At 40.3% G+C, this 21045-nt stretch overlaps 1 protein-coding gene across 3 annotated transcripts in view; it reads left to right on the plus strand.

Moving 5' to 3' along the window:
• The window catches only part of GNA12 (G protein subunit alpha 12), a 74049-nt gene extending 58523 nt beyond the window's left edge, over positions 1 to 15526 (plus strand). For 2 of the 3 annotated variants that reach the window (XM_073361965.1, XM_073361967.1), the window contains exons 3-4: positions 5053 to 5103; positions 6250 to 15526. In XM_073361965.1, coding sequence (XP_073218066.1) covers positions 5053 to 5103; positions 6250 to 6819 — 621 coding nt within the window. In that variant the 3' untranslated portion in view covers positions 6820 to 15526. The remainder of the gene's footprint in view (positions 1 to 5052; positions 5104 to 6249) is intronic. The other variant, XM_073361966.1, reaches the window with a different exon arrangement.
• Positions 15527 to 21045: the final 5519 nt, after the last annotated feature.

Raw genomic sequence — 21045 nt, forward strand, 5'->3', positions numbered from 1 at the left:
CTCCAGTTGAGGCCGTATCAGTGCAGAGTACAGCAGGAGAATTACTTCTTATGTCTTGTTTACAACACTCCTGTTAATACATCCCAGAATGTTTGCTTTTTTGCAACAGTGTTACATTGACTCATATTTAGCTTGTGATCCACTGTGACCCCCTGTCAAGGTTCCTTCCCCACTCTGAACTCTAGGGTACAGATGTGGGGACCTACATGAAAAACTCCCTAAGCTTATTTTTACCAGCTTAGGTTAAAACTTCCCCAGGGTACAAACTACTTTACCTTTTGCCCTTGGACTTTATTGCTGCCACCACCAAGTGTCTAACAAATATATAACAGGGAAAGAGCCTGCTTGGAAACTTCTTTTCCCCAAAAAAATCCTCCCAAACCCTACACCCCCTTTCCTGGGGAAGGCTTGATAAAAAATCCTCACCAATTTGCATAGGTGAACACAGACCCAAACCCTTGGGTCTTAAGAACAATGAAAAAGCAATCCGGTTCTTAAAAGAAGAATTTTAATTGAAGAAAAAGTAAAAGAATCACCTCTGTAAAATCAGGATGGTAAATACCTTACAGAGTAATCAGATTCAAAACATCGAGAATCCCTCTAGGCAAAACCTTAAGTTACACAAAGACACAAAAACAGGAATATACATTCCATTCAGCACAACTTATTTTCTCAGCCATTTAAACAAAACAGAATCTAACGCACATCTAGCTGGATTACATACTAAGTTCTAAGACTCCATTCCTTTCCTGTTCCTGGCCCAAAAAAAAAAAAAAAAAAAAAAACCCCACCAGACAGAACCCTTTGTTCTCTTCCCCCCCCCCCCCCGTCTCCCCCAGCTTTGAAAGTATCTTGTCTCCTCATTGGTCATTTTGGTCAGGTGCCAGCGAGGTTATCTTTCGCTTCTTAACCCTTTACAGGTGAAAGGGTTTTTTCCTCTGGCCAGGAGGGATTTAAAGGTGGTTAGCCTTCCCTTTATATTTATGAGCCCCCCAGATACCTTTCCGCAGTACTACTTCCTAGGTAGTTATTTCTCATTTTGTATGAATGCAACTGATTGTTCCTTCCTAAATGGAGTACTTTGCATTTGTCCTTATTGAATTTAATCCTATTTACTTCAGACTAATTCTCCAGTTCGTCCAGACCCTTTTGAATTTTAATCCTGTACTCCAAAGCACTTTCAACCCCTCTCAGCTTGATATTGTCCATTAAACTTTATAAGTGTACTCTCTATGCCATTATCTAAATCATTGATGAAGATAATGAACAGAACCAGATGCAGGATGAAGCCCTTCAGTACCCACTCAATATGCCCTTCCAGCTTGACTGTGAACCACTGATAACTACTCTCTGGGAATGGTTTTCCAACTAGTTATTTACTCCCCTTATAGTAGCTCCCTTTAGGTTGTATTTCTCCAGTTGGTTTATGAGAAGATCATGCGAGACGGTATCAAAAGCCTTACTAGTGTCAAAATATTCCACCTATCGCCTCCCCCTGCTACTCACAAGGCTTGTTACCCTGGCAAAGAAAGCTATTAGGTTGGTTGATGCAATTTGTTCTTGGCAAATCCATGTTGACGTTACTTATCACCTTATTATCTTCTAGGTGTTTGCAAATTGGTTGCTTAATTATTTGCTCCATTATCTTTCCAGGTACTGAAGTTAAGATGGCCTCTGCAGTGTGTAGGAGAGATTAGGGTTACACTTTCCTCTGAGCAAAGCTTGTATCCCACCATGTCTTCCAGAGAAGTTTGAAGCTCCATCAAATGCTTGTGCCATCTGTTTGGGGTCCAGTTTACAAGCATTTAATTCTAAGATGTGGGTTGTCGCAGATGTGTCTGCTGTAACCTGAACATCTAGAAATGCATCTCCTGGCCTACCACTGACATCAAGATAACGTATGCAGTGACTTAATACTTGATGCCCATTTGCATCAGGGTATTCATTAGCCATGTATGCAGATTTTTTGAATGTGGTGAGAGAGTTCTTCACTTTTTCAACTGCTGTCTTTCACTGTTGCACCGCATGCTTCTAACCAGTCAGTTGAGTTTCTTGCAGAAAGATATTGAGCATTTGCTGGTCTTGTTCAGAACCAGTGTCTAACTTCAGGGTTAACCAGTGACAATGCACTTAACTTTGGCCTCCTGTCTGTAGTGTGAGGTATCTCTTGCTTAAGTGAAAGTATGATGCAACAGTCATGTTTGTTCGCATAAACTATGTTGAGTCTAGCATTCTTAACAGCCTCATTAAGTACTTCTAAAATTGGCTTTGACAGTGACTGGCTTATAAGGCTTGCTGCATATCGCTGAAGTCCAGAGGCTTGGTGTTTTGCAGCCTTTTCACATAGTTTGTCAGCACTGGCTTTGCTGATCAGTCTGGCAAACCAAGCTCCTCTAGTTGTACCAACTGAAGCAGTGAGAAGCTTTCCTTCTTTGTAAGCTTTTTTTGCAAGAGGTGCACCAGTTGTCATCTTTTCTAACTTAAATGGGAAAAGTTTGACCAGCAAAACATCAGGAACTGCCTTTAGGTTTTGGAGACCTGTTTCTTCAGTAGGTAGCTGTATTTGTGTGTTTGGCTGTTCAGATGTAGATACACCACTTGAGCCTTCAGATGACATGTTGGTATATTCTTGGTTCTTAGCACGTTCTTCATCTTTGTTGGTCTCATCCAAGTCGGGGGGGGGGCCACTAGTAGCGGGGTTGTAGAGGTAACAAATCAGTGAATTCCAGTTCTTGAGTTCATTGGGATTTCCCTGCAGTGTCCAATCCCCCTCACTGGACACTCAAAAATGGTTAGGTTTGCTGTCTCCAAAGAGACAGAGCACACATCACCCTGTTAGAATAGCTGAAGACTCATGCTTGACTTCCAGTATACGGCACTGAGATGGTTTTTAATAAAACAAGAATAAGTTTATTAACAAAGACCGAATATTCGTGATGCTAAATGAGAGAGAGGCGCAGATATGGTTACAGACAAAACAAAATAAATCCCGCTTTCTAGTGACTAATCTTAGCACATTGTAATCTTTACATAAGCAGTTTCCTTACACCAAGTTAGCAGCATCTCCAAGCCCGGGGATCCACCTACACAGAATCAAAGGGTGCTTCTCCCTTTGTTCCTCAAGTGATGGATTACTAAAGTCTCTTTGCTCCCCTTATATTACGTAAAATCCACTGTGTCTGTCCCAAGAGCCAGGAAGGATTCCTGGGGTGCAGACTCTGCCCCCTTGTGTGCTCACTAAACTGCTGCTTGATAGCTTTGTTTATCGTTTATATAAATATACTTTCATTGTCCTCTGCCAGTAATCAAGATGGTCAGACAGCTAAATACACATTCCTTTGTTTTGGGCAGGCTGGGCTTATGCACTGTGTCCCAAACACATTTTAAGAACGTATTTCCAGCACACACACACACATCTCTTTGTGCACAACCTGTATATACATCACAAAATGATTTTCAGGACCTCATGTGTCACCAGTTGTTATATACCTTACATGACACTTTTTAGATAGATATTACAATAACCATGTGTTGGGGGAATGTGTGATAGAGTTATAGTATGGTGGGCCCTCTGCCAGTTGGCATTGAAGGGCTCCTTGGGGCTCTTAGTCTGAAAGCTTTTGCTGAGTTGTAGTAAACTAGTATTGAGTGCTCCAGTCTTCCATGGGACTCTTCCAAACATGGTACCCTTTTTAATTTGTTCTGGAAAGGAATTTGGTTCTCTCACCTCATACACTATGGTGATGGGGATCATACAAAAATAAGTAGGTAGCTCTTTCTTGTGGGAGATAATAGGTTATACTCCTAGTTATAAATATGATCCTGAATGTAACTATTTGGTGAGCACAAACTACCAATCTTAATCTTGGTTCAGTCTACTGGTAGCACTCTCTAGTGCGTACATTTTGCTCCCCAGGAGTGCAATGGATAGGCTTTGAAGGGAAACTTTAGACAACTTTATAGGTGCAAGGATGGTGACTAGTGATGCAAGGAGGAGTGGATGCTAATTTAGATTCTCAGTCTAGGATGTGGAGTACTCCAGGACAGATGGGTTTGAGGAAGAAGATTCCTGTTTCCCTTTGGAGCAAAATTGAAGCTTCCTTCTAAATGGAAAAAGTCACTTCTTAAAGGAGTATAAATGTATTCCTGCGTGTGTGTCAGCTTTAAATGACCTTTGATTTGACTTATTTAAAATGATTTATTGGAGGTCTTGCAAAGAAATGCATTTTTAAAAGATACATATAAATAACCCTTGAGGCTTAATATTACATACCCAATTGAACAATAGTCTGATATAGTTTTAGAAAAAGACACTTCAGTTTTAAAAACAACCTGGTTAGATTTTTGAAAACCACTGTATCCTTCAGGAGGGACCATATTTTGAAGGAAATTTAAAAAAAAACTATATTTTTCCGCCAAGCTTGTCTCCTTAGTGAAAATTTAAGCCAGACACGTCCCATGTTGCTTAAACCTATTGCTACTTCATTTGGCAATTTTTGATGTGTAGCATGTGCTTCTGTCCTCTGCCATGAGTTTTAAGACAAAAATGCAATGGTTTCCAGTAAATGTAGTCCACTGTACTGTTACCCAGTGATATTTAATCTGTATTCTACATACAAAAGAGGACCCAGTGCATTGAGAGAGCATGAGCTGGCTCTAGCAGCAGCTCATGTTCAGTGTATGAATTTTGAGCACTTATTGTACAAACCTATTGCTGTAAACATTCTTTATTGCTTTTTAAGTAATGTGCATTGGTCTCTTTTTTTTTACAGGTATTCCACAGGAAGTGCTGTACTGTCTTATGGTCACGTTAAAGCTGCTCCAATATTCTTACCAACAGTTTGTTTCAAAGTAAATTATACAATGCTCTTCTCATTACAGCCTCTCAGCACATCGGGATCCAGTCCAGACATCAGTTTTCTGTGTATGTGTATGTTTAAACTTCAGTGTATATGGAAAAGCAAATGGGCAAAAAAGGCTTTCATTCAATAAACTGCTTGATTTGCTAGCTTAGAAACAAGATTTAAGAAGCATTTCTTTCCTTTTCAACAGGGTGAATCGGTGAAATACTTCCTGGATAACCTGGATCGGATTGGCCAGCTGGTAGGATGTAACTATTTATAGTCCACAGTGTTTGAAGTTAGGAAGTGTATTCTTGCAGATGCTTTAATATCCCTGGTTTAAAACTAGTAAGCATAAGTTCCAAATATTTTAATCAAGAAAACAGCGCTCCCCTGGAATGTGTTAAACTTTGGCCTATGCAACTTGATATATGTTTGGACATTTTACTAAGCCTTTGTATTGACAAGTAAACAGGAATACAATGAAAAGTTACATGAACAAAAACAAAAATCTACATCTTCCTCTTCTGTCTCCTCTTTCACCATCCTTGGACCACATCCACTTCCTATGCTGATCAATTGCCCTGAGCAGCAGTGTGAATTTTACAAGCAATTGCCCATTGAGCTACAACCACCTGTAAGGGCCACAGTAATGGGGAAAATAGCTTGGGTTCTTGCAAAAGGTCTAATGGGGAGAAAAGGTGAGAGGGGATGTACTGCTGCTCATCTTCCTGAGCATAGAGAAAGACAGAAGAATTTCATCCATTTCACTGTTGTTCCTATAGGTGGCAGTGAGACTGGCCAGTACTTACAACAGAATTAAACTTGTGATAGAGGTCAGCACATACCTACTGTGGAAGGATGCTGTCACTACAGCTTGCAAGATATTATTATTATTTATTATTATTAATTATTATTGTAAATGTATCAAGCTTGTTAAAAAACAGGTTTAAAAGATAATTTCACTGACATTATGGAGACTTGCATTCATTAACACAAATGAATAGTTTCATGGGCAAGAATATCCTAATAGTAAAGTAGTTTCCAACCTGGAAAGGAAGAACTGAATTTTAATATGCAGAAGGGGTGAAACTTTGAAGGAAAGTACTGGAGTTATACATAAACTTTCACATGCTCCATCACAGTCCTCCATCTTTCAACAGCAAATTTTCAATGTACAATCCATTGGTCAACAAGTCCATTAATTTTGACCTTGTATAGTAAGTCCTTCACTTGGTCACTCAGTATCAGATGTCACCTAGAGCTCCTAGAACTGGAACATTATAGCTCCCCACAGCTATCATTACATTGAGATATGATCAATTTTATTTTTAAAATGCCAGCTGATATTGCATATTTTAAAAGGAAGATCTGAGGCAATTTGTCACTATTCTCCTTTCTCTTACAGAATTATTTCCCCAGCAAACAAGATATTCTGTTGGCCAGAAAAGCCACCAAGGGGATCGTAGAGCATGACTTCATCATTAAAAAAATCCCTTTCAAGATGGTGGATGTGGGTGGACAGAGGTCTCAGCGTCAGAAGTGGTTCCAGTGCTTTGATGGGATAACTTCTATTTTGTTCATGGTTTCCTCCAGTGAATATGACCAGGTTCTCATGGAAGACAGACGCACAAACAGACTGGTGGAGTCCATGAACATCTTTGAGACAATAGTCAATAACAAGCTCTTCTTTAATGTTTCTATCATCCTATTCCTGAACAAAATGGATCTCCTTGTAGAGAAGGTAAAGACAGTCAGCATTAAGAAGTATTTCTCAGACTTCAAGGGTGATCCTCACAGGCTAGAAGATGTTCAGCGTTACTTGGTGCAGTGTTTTGACAGAAAGCGCCGGAACCGCAGTAAGCCACTCTTCCATCATTTCACAACTGCCATAGACACTGAAAATATCCGCTTCGTGTTTCATGCAGTGAAGGACACAATCCTTCAAGAGAATCTGAAGGATATTATGTTGCAGTGAAGAAGAGCACCCCTTGTCTTGTTGAAATCTACCCAGGGGTTATAAGTCAAGCTTTTATTTTATCTTTATGGCTCTTGCGTGTGGTTTTAGGACCCATGCTATTCACTTGGCTCAGGAATGCTGAAACTCGCCAGTCATGGAGGCAGAAGGAGTCAAACATTGATGTTAGCTACTGAATCATTTGACGAGTAACACTACTGAAAAAAGTGGCCGTTGTAGGGTTTGACACCTAGTTTGAAAAGTTGAATAACACAATCACCTTCCTATCTTAGAAAAAATCTAACTTTGACAAACTATGTAAGGAAGACTTTTAATGAAAACTGTCGTTTTGCAAGGACAGTAACTGTACAGACTGCCTTTCTCTGCAGTTTGGAGGTGCTGAGTTAACCAGTCAAACTAATGTAAATTATAATGAGGTTGGTAGTTGTACTAGAGAATAAATGGCAATATATTAATCACAATTCCACATGTAATCTTTAAATATGTAACCAGATCTTGCTTGCATGTGCAGTGTTTGCCAAGGATCTGGAGTCCACTTATCAGTGTGGATGCACAACTCTTGTCTGAAGGTCTTGCATCAGTCTCTTGAGACATGCAAGTCTAGGACTATAAATGAAATGCAGTAGAACTATAAATGAAACCCACCAGACTATGAGTCCTCTGTCCTGACACTCTGAAGTCAAATGGAGGAGAAAATTAAGGCCTGGCTGATGAGGACAAGATTTTGTTTTGCACTACATCTACAGTGTCTTACATCATGGGAAACTGACCTCCACAGTAATACAGCTTGAGGTATGTACTAGAACATCTGACCACATATCTGCACATAGTGGGTGCTCTAGTGAGGTGTCATCTATGGAAATTCATCACTGTTCTCACACCTGCAGTTGGCAGTATTTGTAAAGCTCCAGTCTCTCAGATCACAGGGCTTTATCTGTCTCCAAATGTGTGGAAGCGGATTAAACTTTTTAGCAAAATATTTGGTGGTAGAGCAGCTGCTTGATGACTTCCTAACAGCTGACCTTACACTTCTTACACAAGAAGAGCCAGCACTCTTGAGATCCCAATTTTACAGCTGCACTGGTACATTTGGACAGCAGGACCCTGCTGTAAACTAGCCCATTTTTAATCTGTTAATGGGATCTTTAGCCTATATTAATTTATATATAGTATGTGTAAACTGTCAAAATTAGTTGCCCATTTCAGGCGATGGTATACATGTGTGAAATTGCAAGAGGCTGTGAATAATGTTGATGTGAACTGTTGACTTTCTAGCTCTCTAAACTTACGTAGTTAACTATCAGGTGCCTTTCTTTGTGTACAGATAATTCCAACCTTGTCGTCTACAATGAGGTACATAAACAAAATTTAAGATCTGCCTTTTATTTCAATGCTGTAGTATTTTTTTTTTCTTGCCAGGGAACTTTCAAACACAAATGTTTATTGTGCAATTGGTACCATAGTTTGATTTTATTAAAAAAAAAAAAAAAAAATCGAAGGGCTTTCTCTAACTAGACCAAGTCAGTCGAATCTCTGTAGTTCTTGTCCTCTTTAAAACTGTAATGACATGTCAAAAAAGGAACACTTCAGCATTTAATCCCAAGAGAAATGCTGGTCTAAAAAGAACCCTGCTCTGGAGTTTTCTCGTGTTTAACTTGGATAAAATCTAGAATCCTTCTTTTTGTGGCTTGCAGAAGTTCATTTCTCTGTGTGCGGTATACGCAGCTTCTTAATGCAGAAATCTGCTGCCCTTGTAGCTTTTTGTGCTGGCTTCAGGAGTGAAAAGGATGTGGTTGTATTCTAGTTATATATAATGCATATAAAATGTTTGGTGAAGTAAACCAGTAAGGAGCTACAGATAGGAAAAATTTATTTATTTTAAAATTACACTTCCACTACTTCTCAAATGTAAACAGAAGTTAATTGTCTAGTTAGAAAAGTCTTACTCACCATGGACCAATTTTACTTTTTTTAACATTTAGTGATATATTTTTTTTTTTTAATATCAAGTCCTGTCTTGAATGTTCTGCATTGTTACAGATGAGGATTCTGTTACGGTAATTGCATTTGGAAAGGTAAATGCTTCAACATGAGGTGTTACAAATTGTGGCTTAAGGGTCTAGAGGAATATATTTCTTCTGGGCGTGCCTCTTTATTTGGTTAAACGAGATCTAAAGGTGTTTACTCTTCATTACTTAAGCATTCAGATACTGTATTTAGACTTTGCAGTAGTTTCTATTCAACAGAAGGCTTTAGAGCTATAGCAGGTCAACTCAAACTGCCTAACTTCCCAGTTGATTCTTTGTGTACTTCATTATTTTACTGAGTATTCTATTTGGAATAATGTGCTGCCCATTTAACTCTTGAGAAAACATTCCCTTTTTAGAACCAGATATTATTGAAAAGTTACCTCGGTTTTACATATGAAGCCTGTCGTAGCTTTAACTGCAGTACTGGAGCATGAGACTGCTCTTCTTTTTAACGCACATTTGAGGTCTTTTATTCTTGGTCACCTTATTGATTTTTAAAAGAACTGAGCTAATGAATATGAGGTTCTCCAAAGCAACTCTCATTGTTACAGTTGCACCCTGAAAAATAGCAGCATGCATTTCCATGTTTAATATCGACAATTCTTAACAAGTTTCATTTTTTTGTAATAGTAGTAAAACAACCAGTTCTTCTGGCATGCTGTGACTGCTCTGTACCATAAAGTTGGCCTGTTAGGTCCCTAGGAGGAAGGTAGGGACATAGGGCTGCATGATCATGATGCCCTTAGACTGCATCAATCCTCAGGTGCTGTTTTGTCCCCTTGGGGCCATTAGGTGTAAGAGCAGCCTAGCTTTGGTATGGTACCATCCCTTCACACAGTAGCCCTGTGATTGAGGAAATGCAGAGGAGAATTTTTTGTGCACAGGTCATGAAGCACAAGTCAGAATAGGGCTTTGCACCTCTCAGCCATAGCTAAGGATCTAGCTCATGTTTTACTCACTGCAAGCCCTGTGTATTCTAAGGCTCTGTAATGTAAGACGCTTTCTTGCTCAAGCATTATCATCCAACCATCAAGACTTTATAGTTGGTTAACAGTTTTGATGAGGGAACTAGAAAACAATTCAGGTCAGTATTCCATAGCTATATTAATTCTGCAAAACAAAGAGCGGTAAAAAATAGCAAACTTGTCTTTGTCAAAAGTAATCAATATGGCTCTGTATTTGTAAATGGAAAATGTAATTTAGTCACTCTTCTGACCATAACGACAAACAAAAATTAGACTGGAATATGATGTGCTTAACTACTTTAACGCAAAATGAGACACCTTGATGTAAGTTGACACTATGCCATATTACTGACTGCTTCAAGGATTCAAGTGCACCACTGTTTTTAGTGCAATACTTAAATTAGTTTGAAACAGGTTTGAGTGGACCTGTGTCTTTGTTTGGTGCATGATTAAACCATCTTAAGAGTAGTTTGGAGACACTAGCTATCTACTGTGTTAGGTGAATATACATCTTTCAGGTGTAGTTATAACATACATTGTCCAGTTATAGTGTGAAACTTCATTGAAAGTTTCCACTAGAAAATCTAAATAACCTCAATCCAGCAAGATTTCCTCTTGCGAAGACACATTTACCTGGCTACGACATACTTTTAAATACAAGCCCTACTGGATTCCCCTATGTAAAAATAGTACAATAAAGCTAGTCATCTGTGGTACTAGTAATTACTAGTGCAGAATTCAAAAGGTACTACCCAGTATTGTGCAACAATCTTTAGCCAGACTTGGTGATCTGCTCAATTCTTTTACAAGAAACAACTAATAATTGTATTTTACAGTGACATCATGAAGTTTGCGAGGGACAGCTTTTTTATAAACTTCATAAGTTATTGTTCAACTGACCAGTCAGGAAATGGGTCACAGGCAGCCCTACAATCAGGTGGAGGCCTTGAACATATGCTTTTAAAAAAAAAAAAGCTCTTCGCTCTCCCTCATTTGGTACATGCAGGTCACTGACAAGGGTCCTCTGTGTGTTTTGTCTCCAGCAAGGACAAAGAGGAAATGCTTGCAGCATGTTTAAGCAGGAGAGCCCTATAATGTGATGTACTATCAGTTTTATAAAAGTGGCAGATGGGAGCCTATACTGAAAATCATGTTGGTATCTTGTGTCAAAGCCAATGTTTTGAAGACTCATTCAGGTCACCAGCAGGTGCCTTTCCCTCAAAGTAGCTAACCAATAAGTTGCTCTTTGAATTAGATACCTACAAGGCAGTAACTGCTCTAGAATTACCAAGTGAATTGGGCTTAAACAATTTTATCTTTAAAATTTTACATTATAATTGTTGATAAACTACATGTTTAATAGGTAACTGCTATTTTTAACAACCCATTGAACAATATTCTTGAGATGTAGGGGGAACACAAGGTATTGTGGTGACAGATTTAATGGAGTTGATTAACAGCTGCTCTATTTTAAATGACAACTCTTAAGAATATGTCTAGTTTCCATTGTCACTACACATCTGAATCTCATTCCCTGTAATACAGCACAGTAGGCTGTTTGAGCTTGCCAACTTCATAGTAAATTACCTGTTTAAAATTGTGCTGTCAAACCTAGAACTGTGCTGCTAATATGTCTGAAGGAGCTTCCAATGACTCGCATTTCTGCAGGCTTTTCAAAGCTAACTAAAGGGTTAACAGATTTGCTATCTTAAGTTCAAACAGAGTGGAGAGCATTTGTGTAGCTCAGAGATTTTGGTATGGCAGGAGCTATAGTTTAAACAGTGTGGAAGGAGCTGATCGGGCCAAAGACTAAAATTTCACTGTGACAGCAGCTGAAATGGAGTCTGGGACATGTGAAACGCATCCCATCAGTCCATCCACAACACTGATTTCCCCTTTCCGCCCAGGATAGCGTCACAAGTTTTTTAGGTGTGTTATGAGGCGGTACCTAGAGTAATCAGCATTTAATTGAGTCTGTCCAGCTTACTTGTATCTTGTGTATGGGTTTCTTCCCTTCCCTACTTCTGTGATGGTCTTTCAATTTAGTGCTGGTCCTCTAGTGCTCTGTAAAGATTTATAATGGGTGTGTTTTATTACTGTTCATGTGAAGCCCATTTTCTCTGGGCTTTTTCCAGAGTTGTTTAAAGTGGGGGGCAATGTTGAATCTCTGCAAGCCTTATTCTGGATGAATCACTTTTATTTCTTCCTTTAAAATATCTTGGCTGATTGTAGCTGTCATACTTCTAGGCTGAGGCTGCTTAATTAACTGACTAGCAAGAAATGATGCCTTTGACCAACTGCCCCCATGCCCTCAAAATCCAACCATGCACTCGAGCTCTACCTCCCTGGAGAACAGGTGCTACAAAATTGCTTCTAAGCTGATGTTCTGAAGCTCGGCTTCCCCATTAATAGGCCACTTGGTACTGAACAGTCCTGGTGAATGGACAGAAGCACAGGGGTATCCTGTAAGGAATTTTCCTGGTCAATGAAATTGCAGCATGGAGACTGAGCCATTGACGGGATTAGAAACCCTTTTGTGCCACGCATTTATCCTGTCCTTAGACAAACTAAGGCCCATGTTCATTTCCATTTGTGCCCTAAACTTGCCAGGGAACAGCACTTTGACTCCACTTGATAAAGATAATATCGATATGGCCTTTCTGTTTGCACCAATGAACAGGGCAGTGGCACTGGAACCTATTATGTAATTCCAGGCTATGCCCACAACAGTAAGTTGTTCAGTCCTCTAGCTCTTGTTGCTTTGACAGTAGGTAAAATGTAAATGCTCCTCACTTGATATGCCCCTCTTGCATTTGATCGTGAAAATCCCTTGAAATAGCTGAACTTACTTGTTTAGCAGCCTAGAGAACAGCCCCCACCCTTGTTTGATTGCAGTAACAAAACATGCCGTCTGCTTTGCATTCTCCGTATAGTTGCCTTTGTGAGCAGTGATGCTACGTGGTGGGGCCTTGATTCTTTTCTTAACTTAGAAGGAAGTTGCATGCAGAAAACTTCCCTCAGGTGTTTAAGGTGGCCTTTATACACAACTTCTGAATGGAATGAGCCTTGAGGCCTGCATGATGTTTGATGGTTATCAACAGATGTTCACGTCAGAACAGCTCTTGGTGCTGTCAAGCAACCGGCTGTATGCCATCCTGGGGCAATAAAAACTACACAAACAAACATGGATTTTTTAAAGTGCAACTTGCTATAAATCAAATGCTGATCTCCCAAGATAAAAGCAGTACCTATTTTTGAAGCTAGTATTAGTCTCTTCCCCATATCAGTTGTCCAGTATGCATTAAACAAAGTGGTATAGTGAGGTTGTAGGCCTGAGACCTGATCAACCCCTCCCCCCATGTTAAAGGAGCCTGGTGTTCAGATTGCACTTCCATTGTGAGCCCAACTGTTTACAGGTGTGTCCCTTCTCCCTTACTCTTTAACACAATAAAAGTTGGTGGATAGAAAGATACTTCAGCTCCTGTAAAGCAATTACCCTCTTTGGTAAGGGAATTATTATCTAAGGATTTCCACAATGGCTGCTTCTTGGAAGACGTGTTCCTAGGACAGATCTTTAAGATTGGCTTCGTCAGTGCCAGTCTTAAACTGAATAAGCATGAAGTCCCCTCCACTCTCACTTCTGAATGTTCCAGCCTGAGAGTGAGAGATGTTGACAGGACAATGCAGCACCTGTCTCCATGCTTGAAGGGTTGCTGCTGTCAGTGCTGAGTATTTCTTGTGGCTAGCTGGAGGGATCCCCCACTTGGTGCTGTAAATCGGATTTTTTTTTTTTGTGAGCACTAAATTCACTTTTTGTTTTTTAAACAATGACACTAAATTGTTTAACACAAATGGGGATGAAGGGCAGCTAGGCTAGTCAGAACTGAGGCTGGTTCTCTGTTAACTAATCGAGTGGTGCCTCTGTGTGAGTCAGTTTAGTCTCGACTCCGAATTGCTTGGCCCTTTGTAAGTCTGTATCTCTCTTTAATGGTATCTTTAAAAGCAGTGTTTAGGTTTCTGTCTCTGTGTGACATGCTTGCCTTTCCGTGTGTGGGGGAGGGAGACGTGGGACGGCTCCAGTGCCAGGAGTTCTGTGGCTGCCTTGCTGTACTCTGTAAACTACTACAGTCTGGCTCTTGGCGTGTGTCCATGGTTCATCTGATTGACTTGGAAATAACCACAGTCAGAAGGAAAGAGCTGCACTGATGTCGTCCAAGATGGACTTTCTGGTGAACAGCCCAAGGGTATTGGGGGGCGAGGGGGAGGAGAGAGAGCGGCAATCTAGTTTCTAAATAGATCCCAAATGCTTCTGCTTAAATACTGTCTGTATACTGAAACGAAATGCAATCAGTAGTCAGTTCGTATTCTTTGAGAACTGTCTCCAGGAAAGCTATTTGGCTGAGTATCTACCAGCACATTGGCACAGCTGTAGCTGTGTGCACTTCCATTATAAACCTTTGTTTCCAACCGTTTGTAACTGGGTCCTATAAACTCAATCCCTCCTAACTTGTGACATGCAAGCCTCTTGTCAGTCAGCATGCCTTCCCCCAATTTAAAAACTAGTTAACCTTGCTTTGAGGTATTAAATTGTGAGGAGTATGCAGAGACAACGGCTTTAAAGGGGTCAGATTGCTTCAGGTTACTTTGAGACATGAGGGCATCTTGTTCAAAACCAGCTGTTGCTCTTACAGTACGGCTTCACACAGACATATGTTAAACTCACATGCTTGGCACAATAGTGAGTAAATGATCTTTCAACAATCCACAGAATTTAAAGGTCCTGTGGTAAACTCTGCTTTGGAAGTTGTGTTTCAGTTCATAGACATTAGTCTGTTGGATAAAGCGCATTTTTCCAGATAAGCCTGTTCTGTTGTTTGAATTTGCCCAATAGACTAGAATAGCGAATACACCTTTTTATTAATGACTGACTGCACACAACAATGTCTCTAAAACCCTTGCTTAAAAATTGGCCAAGTGTGGTGTTACTCTTTTAAACAAGCTGTCTGATTTTTTTTTTTATTTGATATGAATCACATACAAATGAAATGATTATGGCTATGAGTGCCACACAGGTCACAGATTCTGTGATTTTAACACAGGTCTCTGAATTCTTTGGCTTCCGCCCTGCTTGGGCTTCAGCCCTGCACGGCAGAGCTCAGGTTTCAGCATGATTTATTGTTTATCACCTGCATCCTATCTGTGACTTTGAATAAAAATACCTTTGCCAAAATCATAGCTGTAGAAATGACAAAACACTCGTTAATTTTGTGACACAATCCTGTATCTTGGAAATCGATTTTAAAATATTACCTTCTCTGCTATAACGCCCTGTGGTGCCTAGGTATTGTAGCACACATACTATGCAATATCATACGACTAGTTTTAAACCAGTTTGCTGCATTGGGCAGGAAAGGCCTGAGTTTAGCCTTAATTTCTAACAATTCACATAAAACTTCTTTTTAAAGACGGTGACGAACTAAAATAAGTTGAGGTGAAAAAGGCATTGCTCATGTAAGTGTCTTTGTAGAACCAAAACAGCATGCACCATACAAGCGGCCTATTTGCTGTGATAGTCTCAACTTATGAAAACTGTGTACTAGATAAAATTATATTGTGATGTGTAAAAAGTGTATTTTATAGTTTTGGTGAATTAGTTTACTGTTTTGTATATATGAATTTTATAAATATTAAAACTTGACTTGTTATACTGTTCATTATGGAGTGTTGGATCTTTCAATACAGGACCTGAATTGTGGTAATATTTTAACCTTGTTCACGTGCTTACTATGATAATACAGGAACCTAACTGAAGCAGTCTTGGAACTGTTAGCAGTTATTAAGAACTCATGGAGGACGTGGGTGAAATCCTAGAAGACTGAAGAAGGGCAAACAGTACCTGCCTTTAAAAAGGGGAACACAGAGGACTTGGGGACTTAGAGGATGACTGACCTTTTATACATGAAAGGATACTGAAACAAATGATTAAACAATGAGTTTGTAGGCACCTGGAGGATAATGGGTTTACAAGGAATAGCCAGCATGGAATTGTCCAGAACAAATCACAACAACCTAACTTCTTTGACAGGGTTACTGGCCTAGTGGATGGGGGAGAGGGGTGATATCTTGATTTGAGTAAGGCTTTTGACACAGTCCCCCATGACATTCCCATAAGCAAATGAATTTACTATAAGATGGGTGCACAACTGTTTGAAATGCCATACTCAGGGTAGTTATCAATGGTGTCAAACTGGGAGGGTGTAACTAGTGGGGTCCTGCATCTGGTACTAGTCGATATTTTCATTTAATGATTTGAATAATGGAGTGGAGAGTATGCTTATAAAATTTGCAGATGACACCAAGCTGGGAGGTATTGCAAGCACTTCGGAGGATATAATTAGAATTCAAAACAACCTTGACAAATTGGAGAATTGGTCTGAATTCAACAAGTTGAAAGTCAATGAAGACAAGTGCAAAGTATTTCACTTAGGAAGGAAAAATCAAGTTCCCAAATATAAAATAGGGAGATAACTGGCTAGATGATAGTGCTGCCAAAAAGGATCTGGAGTTATAGTGGATAACAAATGAGTCAACAATGTGATGCAACTGTGAAAAAGACTACTATTCTCAGGTGTATTAACAAGAGTATTGTACGTAAGATGCAAGAGGAAATTGCTCTACTCAGCTCTGGTGAAGCCTCAGCTGGAGTACTGTGTCCAATTCTGGGCACTGCACTTCAGGAAAGATGTGGACAAATTGGAGGGAGTCCAGAGAGCAACAAAAATCATTAAAGGTTTAGAAAGCCTGACCTATGAAGAATGGTTTAAAAAACTAGACCTCTTTAGTCTCAAAAAAAGACTATGGGGGGACCTGAGAGGACAATGATCAATGTTCTCCATGCCCACTAAAAGTAGGACAAGAAGTAATAGGCTTAATCTGCCACAAAGAGATTTAGATTAGATATAGGAAAAACTTTCTAACTATAAGGGAAGTTAAGCTCTGGAATAGGCTTCTGAGGGAGGTTGTGGAATCTCCTTATTGGAGGTTTTTAAGAACAGTCTGGACAAACATCTGTTAGGGATGGTCTAGGTTTACTTGGTCCTGCCTCAGCACAAGGGTCTGGACTTCGTCTTCTCGAGGTTCTTTCAGCCTTATATTTCTACAATTCTAAGAAATTAATAAAAACGAGACCAGCACTGTCATACAATGAAAACTTGGGTGGAAGAACACTTGTCCTGTAACTGACTGTCAATCGCAGTTAACTCATGCGATTAACTCAAAAATTAATTGCGATTAAAAAAATTAATTGCGATTAATCAGTTTTGATCGCACTGTTGAACAATAAAATACAATTGAAATTTACTAAATATTTTGGATGTTTTTCTACATTTTCAAATATATCGATTTCAATTACAACACAATACAAAGTGTACAGTACTCAATATTTTTATTACAAATATTTGCACTGTAAAAGTGATAAAAGAATTCGTATTTTTCAATGCAGTGCAGTACTTGTACAAGGTAAAATCTCTTTATCGTGAAAGTGCAACTTACAAATGTAGATTTTTGTTACATAACTGTACTCAAAAAGAAAACGCCGTAAAAACCTTAGAGCCTACAAGTCCACTCAGTCCTACTTCTTGTTCAGCCAGTCGCTCAGACAAACAAGTGTGTTTACATTTACGGGAGATAATGCTGCCCACTTCTTATTTACAATGTCACTTGCAAGTGAGAACAGACGTTCGCATGGCATATTTATAGTCTGCATTGCAAGGTATTTACATGCCAGATATGCTAAACATTCATATGGCCCTTCATGCTTTGGCCACCATTCCAGAGGATATGCTTCCATGCTGACAATGCTCGTTAAAAAAATGTGTTAATTGAATTTGTGACTGAACTCCTTGGGGGAGAACTGTATGTCTCCTGCTCTGTGTTTTACTCACATTCTGCCATCTATTTCATGTTCTAGCAGTCTTGGATGATGACTCAGCAAATGTTCATTTTAAGAACACTTTCACTGCAGATTTGACAAAATGCAAATAAGGTACCTGTCAGTGTTCCCTCCCAACTCTGAACTCTAGGGTACAGATGTGGGGACCCACATAAAAGACCCCCTAAGCGTATTTCTACTAGCTTAGGGTAAAACTTCCCCAAGGCACAAACTCTTTGCCCTTGGAGGGTACACTGCCACCACCAAGTGATTTAACCAAGAATCAGGGAAAGGACCACTTGGAGTTCCTATTCCCGCAAAATATCCCCCCAAGCCCTTACACCCCCTTTCCTGGCGAGGCTTAAGAAGAATATCCTAACCAATTGTTTACAAAGTGATCACAGACCCAAACCCCTAGGTCTTAGGACAATAGAGAAATCAGTCAGGCTCTTAAAAGAAACAGAACTTTATTAGAAAGAAAAAAGGTAAAAGAAGCACCTCTCTAAAATTAGAAGGGAAGCTAATCTCACAGGGCAATCAGATTTAAAACACAGAGGATTTCCTTCTGGGAAAAAACTTTAGCCCTGGTCTACACTAGGACTTTAGGTCGAATTTAGCAGCATTAAATCGATGTAAACCTGCACCCGTCCACATGATGAAGCCCTTTATTTCGACTTAAAGGGCTCTTAAAATCAATTTCCTTACTCCACCCCTGACAAGTGGATTAGCGCTTAAATCGGCCTTGCTGGCTCGAATTTGGGGTACTGTGGACACAATTCGACGGTATTGGCCTCCGGGAGATAGCCCAGAGTGCTCCATTGTGACCGCTCTGGACAGCACTCTCAACTCAGATGCACGATTGTTTGCCGTTGCTCTGACGCAGGGAGGGGCGACTGAGGACACGGCTTACAGGGTTGGCTTCAGGGAGCTAAAATCAACAAAGGGGGTGGCTTTACATCAAGGAGTATTTCAGGCAGGACTTCACAGAGGGTTCCAATAAGAAATGGTGCACCTAAGTTATTGTTCTTATTGGAACAAGGAGGTTAGCCTGGCCTCTGATTGATACATGGCTAGATTTACCTCGCTGCACCTTCTCTGTGAGTGACTGCAGTGTGACCTAGAGGAATGAGTCCCCTAGACAGGGGAGGGGGGGAAGCAAATGAGTACAAAACAAGTCTGGTCTATTTCTTGTTTTGATCCACTCCATCTATCTTTTACATCTTTGGCTGGCAGCAGACGGTGCAGAAGGACTGCATGCCATCCACATCTCATGGCTGCTCGGCAGAAGATGGTACAGTACGACTGCTAGCAATCCGTATCGCCTGCCTGCTCACCATAAGACGGTTCAATAGGACTGACTGCAGGACTAAAGAGAATGACCTGGTCAAGTCACTCCAAATTTAGTCCCTGCGCCCATGTCTGCCCAGGCGCTTCCAGCCGACGTGGCCAGGAGCACCTCGGACACGACGATGATGGCTACCAGTCGTATTGCACCGTCTGCTGCCAGAAGGCAATGGGTTGCTGCTACTGTGTAGCAATGCCATACCGCGTCTGCCAGCACCCAGGAGACATACGGTGACGGTTACCTGAGCAGGCTCCATGCTTGCCGTGGTATGGCGTCTGCACAGGTAATTCAGGAAAAAAGGCGCAAAACGATTGTCTGCCCTTCCTCTCACGGAGAGAGGGAGGGAGGGAAGGGGGGCCTGACGATATGTACCCAGAACCACCCGCGACAATGTTTTAGCCCCATCAGGCATTGGGATCTCAACCCAGAATTCCAATGGGCAGCAGAGACTGCGGGAACTGTGGGATAGCTACCCACAGTGCAACACTCTGGAAGTCGACGCTAGCCTCGGTACTGTGGAAGCACTCCGCCGAGTTAATGCACTTAGAGCATTTTCTGTGGGGACACACACACTCGAATATATAAAACCGATTTCTAAAAAACCGACTTCTATAAATTCGACCTTATTCCGTAGTGTAGACATACCCTTAAAGTTACAAAAGTAAACCAGGAATACACCTTCCTCTCAGCACAGAGAAAATCACAAGCCAAAACAAAAGTAAACTAACACATTTCCTTGCTAGTACTTCCTAATTCTCATGGAGTTGGATTGCTTGCTTGCTTGCTTGATCTCTCTCCAGCAAGCACACACAACAGAGAGAGAAAAGCCTTCCCCCCACTCCCACCCCCCAAGATTTGAAAGTATCTTGTCCCCCTATTGGTCCTTTTGGTCAGGTGCCAGCCAAGTTACCTGAACTTCTTAACCCTTTACAGGTAAAAGGATATTGTGCCTCTGGCCAGGAGGGATTTTATAGTACTATTTACAGTACCCTTTATATTTGACAGTACCAGTGTGAGATTTCTAAAGATAGCTACAGCACTCAACCCAAGATTTAAGAATCTGAAGTGCCTTCCAAAATCTGATTGGGGCAGGGTATGGAGCATGCTTTCAGAAGTCTTAAAAGAGCAACACTCCGATGTGGAAACTACAGAGCCCAAACCACCAAAAAGGAATATCAACCTTCTGCTGGTAGCATCTGACTCAGGATGATGAAAATGAACATGTGGTGTTCTGTACTGCTTTGGATAGTTATTGAGCAGAACCCATCAGCATGGACACGTCTCCTGGAATGGTGGTTGAAGCATGAAGGGACATATGAATCTTTAGTGCATCTGGCATGTAAATATCTTGCAATGCCGGCTACAACAATGCCATGTGAACGTCTCTTCTCACTGTCAGGTGACATTGTAAACAAGAAGAGGGCAGCATCATCTCCTAACATGTAAACAAACTTGTTTGTCTGGGCGATTGGCTGAACAAGAAGTAGGACTGAGTGGACTTGTAGGCTCTAAAGTTTTGCATTGTTTTCTTTTTGAATGCAGTTTTTTTTGTACGTGAACTTACAAATGTAGAATTAACTTTCATGACAGAGATTGCACTATAGTACTTGTACTAAGAGAATAAAAAAAATTATTTTTACAGTGCAGATATTTATAATACAAAATAAATATAAAGTGAGCACTGTACACTTCGTATTCTGTGTTGTAACTGAAATCAATATATTCGAAAATGAGGAAAACATCCAAAAATATTTATAGAAATAGTATTCAATTGTTTAACAGCGCAATTAATCACAATTTTTTAAATTACATGATTAATTGTGATTATTTCAATTGCTTGACAGACCTACCCATAGCCTGTACGTATTCCATATGTCCTTCCCTTGATACTGCTCTGAATTGCTGCTCCTGAGTCTGTCAAAGAATTGAACCTTTAGTATGGCATATGGAGGAAAT

Source organism: Lepidochelys kempii, chromosome 10, assembly GCF_965140265.1.
Source record: "Lepidochelys kempii isolate rLepKem1 chromosome 10, rLepKem1.hap2, whole genome shotgun sequence".
NCBI classification, from domain to species: Eukaryota; Metazoa; Chordata; order Testudines; family Cheloniidae; genus Lepidochelys; species Lepidochelys kempii.